General features: G+C 33.7%; 1 protein-coding gene across 3 annotated transcripts; it reads right to left on the bottom strand.

Moving 5' to 3' along the window:
• Nucleotides 1-3,223: 3,223 nt before the first annotated feature.
• Nucleotides 3,224-12,805, bottom strand: LOC130805685 (uncharacterized). Of its 3 annotated transcripts, none has more exons than XM_057670468.1 (3): nucleotides 12,620-12,805; nucleotides 6,272-6,577; nucleotides 3,224-3,520 (listed from the first exon to the last, which is right to left on the bottom strand). In XM_057670468.1, the coding sequence occupies exons 2-3, from the start codon at nucleotides 6,509-6,511 to the stop codon at nucleotides 3,404-3,406; spliced, it is 357 nt and encodes a 118-aa protein (XP_057526451.1). In that variant the 5' UTR covers nucleotides 6,512-6,577; nucleotides 12,620-12,805; the 3' UTR covers nucleotides 3,224-3,403. The 3 variants fall into 3 exon arrangements, with proteins under 3 accessions (XP_057526451.1, XP_057526450.1, XP_057526449.1); XM_057670467.1 differs by having other exon boundaries at nucleotides 3,224-3,538; nucleotides 6,272-6,545; XM_057670466.1 differs by having other exon boundaries at nucleotides 6,272-6,545.

The following is a 12,805-nucleotide window of genomic DNA, read 5'->3' as shown; positions in this document are numbered from 1 at the left end:
AACTTTTAATACAGTATATACACTTATTTAGTTCTTTGTTATGATGGTTGAGTTTAGAGCTTGAATAATGCAGGTATCTATGTTGCCATTTGACGTGCTCTTGACAACATATGATATCGCACTTATTGACCAGAATTTTCTCACGCAATTTCAATGGCATTATAGTGTGATTGATGAAGCTCAAAGGCTTAAAAATGTATCAAGTGTAAGCTGCTCACTCATTCTCTTTTCTGACTTTTGGATGTCTTATCTTTTTGCAGTTTGGTAGGATTTCTTTTATTGTATAATTATTGGTGAACAAAGTGTTGCAATGTTCTTTAAAATAATCTTGGTGCTTTTCTTGTGCAAGCTCGTCAATGTTACTGAACTCTTGACGTCGTTGAAGATTATTAATGGAGGTTGAAGTTTCAACTTATAAATTTTAATCGCTTGCTTTTAGTTTATGGAATTATGAGTTTATGAAATTATGGTTGTATTTCAATTAACTAATGGTTGTATTTCAATAGTTTATGACTAATTAAGTTAAGTATTTATAGAGATTTAGTATTTGAATTATATATTAAAAAAATGTTAAAAGAAATAAGGAAAAAAAAAATTTAACAAAACCGAGTATCCGGTATCTGATCCGGTTTAAAACCGGGTTGGATCCGGAACAAGATTTTAAGTATCTGGAAAACCGAGTACCCGATTTTTCGGAACCGGGTCGACCTGGTATCCGGTTTTAAACACCCCTAGTAGTAGTCGCATTCAACGGTAGTATCAGCTTGTCGAAAGCACTATGAGAAAATAGATGTTAGTGCCAAAAAAGTTTAAAAACCCATAAAATCGCAACTTAGCACATAATTTTTAGCATATGACTATTATTTTCAATTCTAACCACTTCAACACAATAATATATACCAAATAGTGTTATGTGCCAAGTTTCGTGCAAAACAAACCAAGTTTGAGCTACTTTATGCGCGAAAGTCCAAAAAAAGCTTTAAAACCCATAAAATCGCAACTTAGCACGTAATTTCTAGCATATGACTATTATTTTCAATTCAAACCACTTCAACAAAATAATATATACCAAATAATATTGTGTTCCAAGTTTCGTGCAAAACAAACTATGTTTGAGCTACTTTATGCGCGAAAGTCCAAAAAGCTTAAAAACCCATAAAATCACAACTTAGCACGTAATTTCTAGCATATGACTATTATTTTCAATTATAGAAACTTCAACACAATAATATATACGAAATAGTGTTGTGTGCCAAAATTCGTGCAAAACAAACCAAGTTTGAGCTATTTTATGCGCAGAAGTTCAAAAAAAGCTTAAAAACTCATAAAATCACAACTTAGCACGTAATTTCTAACATATGACTATTATTTTTAATTATAGAAACTTCAGCACAATAATATATACCAAATAGTGTTGTGTGCCAAGTTTCGTGCAAAACAAACCAAGTTTGAGCTACTTTATGCGTAGAAGTTTAAAAAAAGCTTAAAAACCCATAAAATCACAACTTAGCACGTAATTTCTAGCATATGACTATTATTTTCAATTCTAACCACTTCAACACAATAATATACACTAAATAGTGTTGTGTGCCAAGTTTCGTGCAAAACAAAACCAAGTTTGAGCTAATTTATGCGCGAAAGTCCAAAAAAAGCTTAAAAACCCATTAAATCACAACTTAGCACGTAATTTCTAGCATGACTATTATTTTCAATTCTAACCACTTCAATACAATAATATATACCAAAAAGTGTTGTGTGCCATGTTTCGTGCAAAACAAACCAAGTTTGAGTTACTTTAGACGCGAAAGTCCAAAAAGAGCTTAAAAACCACAGCATATAAGTGCTTATATGCTGCGGGCATCAGTTGAACCGCAACATTTGTATTATATTTTTTTTTTTTTTGCTTTTTTATGTTTTTTCTATTTAATGCTGCGTCTCAGGAAAACCGTAGCAAATGACACGCAGCAGATACGTTTTTTTCCAGTAGTGTACCCACTACATCCTTAATCCTAAAATTAAGGAGGAATAAGTGGAAGCTAGATTTGCAAGTAAAAGAGCCACGGTTAATTTTCCAAAAAATAGGCAAAGTGGTTATTTCTTAATTAAACCCATATTGCAAGTCTATTTTTGTGGAGAAAAATAAGAAGTTTTCTCCACTTTTAGAAAGTGTACGGTTAATTTTAAGATGGTTATAAAAATATTTTGCCAACTAACTTATTAAATAAATAGTGCAACTAATTAATTTTAACCAATACATCAACTAAAAATCAGAAAAATATATTCTGCGTAATTTTCAGCTGACGATAATTCTCCAGACTTGTATCTTGGGAACAAAGCACTATCTCCATCAACAAGTATCGTCAGATCATCAAACTTGGGAACAGTAGACCTCATGTCTACATTTGACATCCTAAGTGATCTTCCTTATCTAACTTCCTTGGATATATTTGACACGTACAACGTTCATGGATTAAGTCATCGGCACTATCAATAATCTTGATCAAGACTGGATATCGTCTTGCATACAATCTCTAAAACACATTTGTTTATGATAAGTATAGTCATCATCAAAACCTAAAAGGGCCAACAAATTCTCCCTTTTTGATGATGACAAACTTATAAACAAACTTAAATAAAATAGAGTAAATCTAATGTCATAGAGCATACCAGATATTAATGCAACTCTACATACAACTTAACAAATTAATTCATTACAATATAATTTACCAAGCACATATAATAAAACAGATTACTCTAGTATTCATAATTATTAAAACAAAAAACAAAACATATATTTTTTAAATAATACAAAAAACAATTAACATAAATTACTAAGATACTAAGTGCAAACGACTATAGGGACAAACTAATTAACCAATTCGAAACAGTAACTGACATTAATTTTCTAAACTATAGCATAATTGTATTAGAGCATATTATCAGAGCATATACACTACTTTCCTTGGGTTCTTAGGCTTAGGCAAAACATTAAAGAAGAATTAGGAACTATGTCATATACAAGCATGCCTCTTAAGTTTGTGAAATTATTCTCCCTTTTGACATCAATTAAAAAGGAGAGGAACATTCAAACCACAACACTAACAATGTATGTATAGTAAAAGAAGGTAAGCAAGAAGCAGCAAAGTAAAGTAAGTACTAAGAAATGCAATCAAAAGTATGCAATGAGTCAATGTCACAGACCATAGCAAAATGAAGGAGCAACAATGTTTAAAGCTATCAAAATACAACTTTATACCCAACTAGGTACATTAAAAACCAAAATAAATTGTTTGTTTGATAGATGGACCAACAAAAGAAAAACTTAATAAAGAGAGGGATCAGACAGCAGGCTCTTCTTCGTCCACGAATTCGGTCTGCACCTCCTTTGTATCAAGCTTAGCACCTAGACGTGCCTCCATTTGAGTGAGATGATCAGTGATGGATGCAAGAGTGACACGAACTTCATCTTGGAAGGAGTAAAACAAGGACTGAAGATGCTGAAGTTTGTTGAGGACAGGGTCTAAAAAAGTTGTAGGAACTGAGGAAGGGTTAGAAAAACCAGCAAAACCAAGACGTAGTGAAGTGCGTGGAAGTGGTGAAGCAGGTGTGGTTGTTGTTGGTGGGGTGAAGCAAAACCAGTCAACGCCGGAAAGTTGACAAAAGTCACCGGCATCTGATTTAAGGTGTTTTTTTTTAAAAAAAGTCTCTTAAAAGGTGCTTTTTTACAAAAAAAAAATTATAAAAGGTGTTTCTTTACAAAAAAATTTTTTTTTTAAAATTATTATTTTTTTTATTTTGTTTTTATTATTATTATTATTATTATTATTATTATTATTATTATTATTATTATTATTATTGTTATTATTGTTAATTTTTTTTAATTTTTAAAAAATTTTTTTTTATATAATAATAAAAATACAAATTTTTTAAAAAAATAATATTAATAATAAAAATAAAAATAAAAATGAAAACAAAAATTTTAAAAATAGTTAAAAAAAATTAAAAAAAATTAATAATAATAAAAAAAATAAAAAGTATAAAAAAATATAAAATAACAATAATAATAATTAATAATAATAATAATAATAAAATTAAAAATAAATATAAATTTAAAAAATATTTTTTTTAAAAAAAAGAATAATTTTTCTTTTTTTTTTAAATTTTTTTTTTTTATTTTAATTTTAATTTTAATTTTATTATTATTATTATTTTTTTAATTATTATTATTGTTATTTTATATTTTTTTATACTTTTATTTTTTTTATTATTATTAATTTTTTTTAATTTTTTTTAACTTTTTTTATAATTTTTGTTTTTATTTTTATTTTTATTTTTATTATTAATATTATTTTTTGAAAAAAATTTTTATTTTTATTATTATATAAAAAAAATTTTTTTTTAAAAAAATTAATAATAATAATAATAATAAAAACAAAAATAAAAAAAAAATAATTAAATTTTTTTTTTTATTATTTAAAAGAAACAACTTTTAAAACCCATTTTTTGTAAACAAATACCTTTTATAATTTTTTTTGTAAAAAAACACCTTTTAAGAGACTTTTTTTTAAAAAAAAACACCTTAAATCAGTTTCCGGTGACTTTTGTCAACTTTCCGGCGTTGACTGGCATAGTCAACGCCGGAAAGTTGACAAAAGTCATCGGAAACTGATTTAAGGTGTTTTTTTTTTAAAAAAAAGTCTTTTAAAAGGTGTTTTTTTACAAAAAAATTATAAAAGGTGTTTTTTTACAAAAAAGGGGTTTTAAAAGGTGTTTCTTTGCAAATTTCCCAGGTTATTATTAAATATTTTTATGGGATCATATGAAAGTAATTTTATAAAACAAATTTATGTTTAAATTTTTTTTTTATATGTGTAAAACAAGAGAAAGGGAATATTATGAAAGTTAATAAGAAGTAAGGGAAGAAGCGGTCAAAGAAGTTTACTGCATTTTATATCCACTCCCCTTAAACACAACAACTTTCCGACTGCCCAAAACAGTCGGAAATCGGTCAGTATAGAGCTATACCAACTAATTTCCGATTATTTTTCGATAGTCGGTTCAAAATGGTCGGAATTTCATTTTAGTAGGAAAATAGTCGAAATAAGGTCAATACATCGAAAACAACCTCTTTATTAATTAGTTTTATCATTAACACACACTAAATTAATATTGGAACACCGACTAAATTAGACAGTTGAAAATTTTGGACTAAATTTACTAGCACTTTGTGATCGTCAGAATTTTCGACCAAAACCATGTTTGTTGGAAATTCCGACTAATTTTCCTTTTGCACAATCAAATAGTCGAACTTTTTCAAACTAACACAATCATAGTCGGGATTTTTGAGAAATTTAAAATGGAAAAGAGATGGGAATTACCGGCCCTCATTTCTTAAATGTTTTTTCGACCATATTTTGATAGGAAAATATTTTCCGTCTATTTTTCCTAACATATTCGGGTCGGAAAAATTCTTAGTGTTCTCTGACCATTTTTTGATAGGAACAAATATTTATGACTCTTTTTCTTCAGTTTTCCATTAAAAGTTAATTTTTTGACGTTTATATCAAATAATATTTAATCAATTATGAATTAAAATTTATTATTTCATTTTAATTAGCTTGATAAACCTTATGCGACTATAGTACACTATACTAATACAATTAAAATTAAACAAAATTGACTAATGCTATTCTAATATAACAAATATATATACTACTAGTATAACTCGTGCAATTGCACAAAGTTGTTAGTATAAAAGTACATATAATTATAAATTTTAAACAGAGATGCAAAAACAAATTATAAGTATAAAATTAAAATATTTCTTATAAAATAGATTCAGAATTTTAGTATATATAATGCTTTAAATGAAAAAATTTGGTTGTTTACATTAGTATTAATTAAAGCTCTTTAAGACATATTTGGATAATCTTCCAATAACATTCTCATAATGATTTTATGTCATTCTCAAAATAATTTTTAATTATCATGTATCTTTCATTGCTTTATGAAATATTTCCGAAATTAAAATTTTAATGAAAAAACTTTATTAATTAGCAAAATACTTCAACGTAAAAAAAATAAATAAAGATTGTATGATACTATTTCGACTAATAATATACTTCTAACATGTTACCTCTTTATTAATTAGTTTTACTATTAATAAAGGATAAGGTTGCGGTATATCAAACCCCACCCTGGATGCGGCTTTGGGGTAATGATTTTTCTTTGTCAACCTAAATTCAAACCTTACTAAAAATAAATAATATACCTGAAGCAGCCGCCACCTATAATCGGGCAAATTAATCATATCATTTTTAGGATCGATGTCATTCAAAAGTCTTCCACTATGCCAACACTTTCTCGGCCTCGCTATTGTCGTATCATACGCAATCATTACCGGCATTTCACGTCTCCAAGGAACATGCAAAGCAGCATCCACTTTATCTTTGGGCACAACAAACTCCGGCAAGCACAAATTTAGATAATAAACAACCTCAAAACTCTTCATATCTCCCGTGCTTTCTGAATCGCATCTTCTACATCTTCAGGGAGAATTCTTGTATTAACAACAGCCCTACGAATTCCAATATAATACTGAAGGGTTGACTTTTTAAGCATGAAAACAATAGAATCTCCTGGTGTTAAGTTTTTTTTGCTCTAACAAAATCAATCCAACAATGAGTGAGCGCAGGGAACGAAGTATTGCTACAATACTTTTTTAATTCAAACATAATTTCCCAGATTTTACCATGAATATCAATGAACAATAAGATTCCATTTGATAATGTTTGAGGTAAAAGTGAAAAAAATGTATTCTCTTAACGTCTTCGGAACGGCGATAAATTTTTACTAACAGCTGTCTTCGTCAAAACCTAAATAAACGAAACAAAATCATCGTTTGGGATTGTGAACGGGTTTATTAAGATTTGATTCGGGTTTGTGTTTAAGAACGGGTTCGGGTCTGGGAATGAGATCGGGTTTGGGTTTGGGATTGAGATTGAGATTGAGATTGGGTCAAGAAGAAACTTAACAAAAACTTGATCAGTTTGTGGATGAGCAAACATTAAGCACATGACAAAGATGATTTCTGGTTTAATTGATTACTGGTTTAATCCTAATATTGGATTAATAATTCTCTGTGTTGTTATCATTCAATTGTAATGGTGTTTATTTATACAAGAGTTCAAAGAAACTGCTTGAAGTAACTGCTTCTAATAAGCAACTGCTTTTGGTAACTGCTATAATACTTACTTATGCTAAATAACCGTAATACATGTAACTGCTATACATAATCTAACACCCCCCCTCAAGTTGGGTCGTAGGGTCACCAACACCCAACTTGCATAAAACCTCTTCAAAGAACTGAGTTCCAACTGTCTTTGTAAGAATGTCTGCTAGTTGATCCTTGGACTTAACATGTGGAAGCTTGATTATTTGGGCTTCTAATTTCTCCTTTATGAAATGCCTGTCGACTTCTACATGTTTGGTGCGATCATGTTGAACTGGATTTTCTGAAATGTTGATAGCCGCTTGATTATCACAGTATAGCTCGCAACTCCTTTTAGGAGGGAATTCCAGTCAGTTAGTAACTTTCTCAGCTACAGGACTTCTGTGATTCCTTTTGCTACACCCTTGAACTCAGCTTCTGCACTAGACATAGCAACCACCTTTTGTTTCTTACTCCTCCAGGTGACTAGATTTCCTCCCACCAGAGTAAAGTAGCCTGAAGTTGACTTTCTATCATCTCTATCACCTGCCTAGTCTCCATCTGTATATGTCACAAGATTAAGATGACCATTCTTTTGATATAAAATTTCCTTTCCAGGGCATCCTTTGAGGTACCTGAGAATTCGATGAATTGCGTCCATATGCTGAACCTGTGGTCTGTGCATGAATCGGCTGACTACTCCTACTGCATATGCAATATCAAGCCTTGTGTGAGCTAAGTAGATTAGTTTCCCTACCATGCGTTGATGCTGCATCCGATCAGCTAATTTCCCTCCTTCAATCATCTATAGTCCATGGTTCATTATCATTGGTGTCTCGATGGGCTTGCAGTCCAGCATCCCTGTTTCACTTAACAGGTCTAAAACATACTTCCTTTGGTATATGAAAATTCCTTTGTTTGATCTAAGAACTTCAATCCCCAGAAAGTACTTCAGCCTACCCAGGTCTTTCATCTCAAATTCTTGAAATAGTTTTCCCTTCAGATTTGCAATTTCGTCTCTATCATCCCCGGTAATGATCATGTTATCGACATAAATTATCAGGCATGTTGTTCTGCCTCCTCTTCGTTTAAGAAACAAGGTGTGATCTGAATTGCTTTGCCTGTAACTAAATTTCTTCATTGCAGAGGTAAATCTTCCAAAACACGCTCTAGGGGATTATTTCAATCTATACAAAGCCTTCCTCAATCTGCACCCCTCATTCTCTGAGAACTCTGATGTAAACCCTGGTGGGGCTTCCATGTACACTTCCTCCTGTAGCTCTCTATGCAGAAATACATTTTTCACATCAAATTGTTGAAGGGGCCAGTCTAAGTTTGCTGCAATGTTGAACAGAACTCGAATTGTATCAAGCTTAGCAACTGGAGAGAAGGTTTCTGAGTAATCAACTCCATACGTCTGAGTGTACCCTTTCGCCACCAGTCGAGCTTTGTACCTTTCAATCGTGCCATCTGACTTGTACTTGATCGTGAACACCCATCTACATCCGACGACTTTCTTTTTATTCGGTAAGATGCATTTTTCCTATGTGCCATTCTTCTTAAGAGCGCTAATCTCTTCCTCCATAGCCTTTCTCCAATGTGTAGACATTAGGGCTTCTTCGACTGTGGTTGGGCTCTTGGTTGTATCTAAAGTTACCTTAAATGCTAAGGCACTCTGTGACAAATTTCCTGATCCGGACGACTTCTCAATGGGATATCTCGAACGTTGTGCTTCATACTCAGGATCATATCTTCTTGGAGGAACCCCTCGAGTGGAGCGAGGAGGTAACATATATGATGCATCATGACCCCTTGTTTCAATTGTATCTGTGGCAACTTCCTCAGTAAAAGCATCAACATGAACATCATCACTATTAGTGTTGCCTATGGCAATTTCCTCGATCAAAGTGTCAACTATCACATTATCACTGTTAGTGCTTGCTGAAACAATGTTATCAAGAGCTGTATGACTTACCTGATGGTCAGACAGGATTGGTAGTGGTAGAGGAGTGCACATAATATCTTGGTGAGGTGACTCTGTAGCATTGTCAACTTGATCTTTTGGGTCAAGGTTGGGCAACCAGGGACTAACTAGCCAACTGGGATCGTCGTCGTCATGATACTTCTTCCCCTGACGGCGAAGATGGTGATAGTAGTACTCATTCTCGATGAACTCGCAATCCATGGTGGTATAGACTTTTCTAGTCGAGGGATCATAGCACCGATAACCCTTTTGATTGCGACCATATCCAATAAGAACACATTTCACTGCTCTCAGTTCAAATTTGTTTTGTACCCTTGCTGGAAAATGAACGAATACTATGCACCCAAATATACGAGGAGGTAGAATATGCGTAGAGGGTATAGGGAAATGGGTTTGGAGGGTATGGTATTGGAGACTCTTTGTGGGAAGTCTATTGGTAAGGTAATTGGCAGTAGCGATGGCTTCCGGCCAAAGATGAGTGGGAACACGAGAGTCAAGCATAATAGCACGGGTCATCTCAAGAAGTGTGCGATTCTTCCGTTCTGCCACTCCGTTTGGTTGGGGTGTGTTAGGACAAGATGTTTGATGTATGAGGCCTTTTTGTTTAAAGAATAGGTCCATGTTAGAATTGATGTATTCTCTACCATTGTCAGTTCGGAGCATGCGGGGTTGGTTTTGAAATTGGGTACAAATCATATTATAGAACTCAACAAACACATGAAAGACTTCAGATTTCTGTCTAAGGAAGTAAATCCAACTCATGCGGGTACAATCATCAATAAATGTAACAAAGTACGAAAAACTATGTAGTCCTACGACTGGAGCATGGCCCCAAACATCAGAATGAACAAGCATAAAGGGAACATCAACTTTATTCAAACTATTAGAATACGAGTGTTTGTGACTCTTTGCAAGAATATATGTTTCACACTTAAACTCAGGTTCTAACCCTATAAAATTGGGAAAAAGTTTTTCTAGATACCCTATAAAAGGATGTCCCAGACGTCGATGCCATAATTGTCTTTCCTCTGGCCCGCAAACAAGTGTCGCTTTGCCTTTTTGAGTCTCTTCTTCCAAGTAATACAGTCCATCTCTCTCAATACCACGCCCAATAATTTTTCCTGTCTGAGCATCCTGCAATACAACACTCGGGTTTCATGAGAACTGTACAATCAAGATCTCTCGTAAGTTGACTCACTGACAATAATTTATGTGACAGGTCAGGTACAAATAAACAATTTTTTAAAGTGAGATTTTTTGTGAAAGAAATAGTTCCGGCTCCGCTCACTTTAATCCCTTCCCCACTCGCAGTTTTAATGATGTCTTTCCTAGGTTTGTCATGAGTCAAAAAATCATTCAGGTCAAAAGACATTGTATCTGTGGCACCACAATCAAAAATTCAATTTCCTTCGAGATAAGATAAATTATTAAAAGAGTCGAAAATTGAATGGGAGGATTTGTGGCTTGTGAGGCACGTGACCCTTCCCCCTTTATAAAGGGTTTAGGCCACTTGTCTTCACTCCCCACTCCCTTTAACCCTAGACCTGATTTGTGTTTCTGTGGGGGAGCGTCGTTTCCATCTTCTTCCTCGTGTCTGTTGCTTCCCTTTCCTTCTCTGATACTTGTGACTTGCATGGCTCCTCCTTGGTTTTCCCTTTCCTCCATGAATGGGGGTTCTTCCATACCCCAACCTACTGCTGCTCTACCGGTCCGGTGCTGATCGGAAAATCGTGCCGGCTTCTTTTCCCCTTTTTTCTTTGTGTCTGGCCACCACTCTGGGTACCCTACGAGTTTAAAGCACTCGTTTTTGTATGCCTTATACCTCCACAGTGGGTACATTTTAGGTGAGTTTTTTCATCCTCTCGCCGGTAAGTCCTTCCTCTAGCCGAGAAAACTCCACTGGAGCCCTATGATCCGGATCTGATGAGAGCTCCGTCTTCATGATTCCACACCTCAATATTTCTCTCCTTATACTTGCATAGGCCTCCTCTACTGTTGGGAGTGGATCTAAAAGTAAGAGGTCGCGCCTATCTTTGTCAAATGTTTGATGAATTCCTGCTAAGAACTGGTACAATCGATTTTTTTGAATTAGTTGATTATAAACGATGATATCGTCTGGATCTTTCATAGGGTTTGGTTGCCTCCTGTCGATTTCTTTCCATATCATGAGTAACTTGCCGTAATATGTCTCAATTGTGTTTGTTCCTTGTTGGATTTTGTTGGCTTTGACTATTAAATCGAATATTTGCAGGCCGTCTCTCCCACTACTGTAAAGTGTCTCAATCCCTTGCGACAATGCTTTGGCTGTTGGGAAATCAAGATACTGGTTCACTAGATAAGAATCTATATTCTCCAAAATCCATGTGATAACAATCGAATCACATCTGGTCCATTGGTTGTACGTTTGGTCGTTTGTGGATGGTGGGTCGTCGATGATGTGACTGAGACGATCTCGTCCACTAATGGCTAAGTGCATCAGCCTGGACCATTTTGTGTAGTTTTGGTTGGTTAATTTCTCTGATATTGTGAGAGTGTGGGTGCTAGTCGTGTTTTCTGTGGGTAGTGTGTTTGTGTTTAACTGTTTGAACAGTTGCAACAACTGCCCCATTATGACTGGTTGATCTGGTGCAATGACAGTCCTTGATTCATCAGCCATTTCTGGGTTATTTTTGTGTTAAAGGTAGGTTAATCGGTATGTGATGAGGCTACAAAAACGACTTAGAATCGTTGCTGCTCTGATACTATGATTTCTGGTTTAATCCTAATATTGGACTAATAATTCTCTGTGTTGTTATCATTCAATTGTAATGGTGTTTATTTATACTAAGAGTTCGAAAAAACTGCTTGAAGTAATTGCTTCTAATAAGCTACTGCTTCTGGTAACTGCTATAATACTTACTTATGCTAAATAACCGTAATACATGTAACTGCTATACATAATCTAACAAAAGACAAAACCATAGCGTACTAGATGTAATAATACTGCTCGCACATTTTCGATCTATGGCCTTGCGAAAAGTAATAAACAAAAGAATTGAGTTTTGGTATGTCGCTATTCATTATATACATATTTGGCACATCAGGCTCATCACTAGGCTCCACTTCCAGTTCCCAGGGACTCATGTTCTTCTGAATGATCCGCATCTTCGCAAGAACTTCAGGTCTTACGTTCCATTCAACTTGGGAATTGAGCAAATTAGTATCCAGATTCAACACTTTTTGTCAATTCTAGCAAGCAGAATATTATTGAAAGGGTGCTACAATATACTACCTGAAATTTACTTGCAAGTCTAAGTGCAATGGAAGCTCTTAATAACATTTAAAAAATTCTAAATTCCCCTAAAAAATTATTCAATTTTTACCTTAATCACTAAGACACTTAACATAAACCAAGATTTCAACTCTTGACATGAATTCAAATATACCTGAAGCATTCGCCACAAAGAATCCGGCCAAGACTAATGATCATGATTGACATCCAAAACTTTTCCGTGATACCAATACTTTCTTGGCTCACCTCCGGACTCATTACCAATCTTCACCTTCATTTCACGTCTCCATCCAATATCCCGAGCAGCCTCACCTCAAATTTTTCCGCGGCCACAACAAAC

This window comes from Amaranthus tricolor, chromosome 2 (genome assembly GCF_026212465.1).
Source record: "Amaranthus tricolor cultivar Red isolate AtriRed21 chromosome 2, ASM2621246v1, whole genome shotgun sequence".
Classification (NCBI taxonomy): Eukaryota; Viridiplantae; Streptophyta; class Magnoliopsida; order Caryophyllales; family Amaranthaceae; genus Amaranthus; species Amaranthus tricolor.
Note: the sequence above shows the minus strand (reverse complement) of the source record. Positions and strands in the feature narration are given on the sequence as shown.

Excerpts from the sequence above, each read along its gene's own strand:
- LOC130805685 (XM_057670466.1), bottom strand. The coding sequence starts at position 12,723 with ATGAGTCCGGAGGTGAGCCAAGAAAGTATTGGTATCACGGAAAAGTTT. Across the intron at positions 6,546-12,619 it reads CTTTGTGGCGAATGCTTCAG|ATGTAGAAGATGCGATTCAG; the intron begins GTATATTTGAAT and ends TTCTCCCTGAAG. Across the intron at positions 3,521-6,271 it reads ATAGGTGGCGGCTGCTTCAG|ACCCTGTCCTCAACAAACTT; the intron begins GTATATTATTTA and ends CAACTTTTTTAG.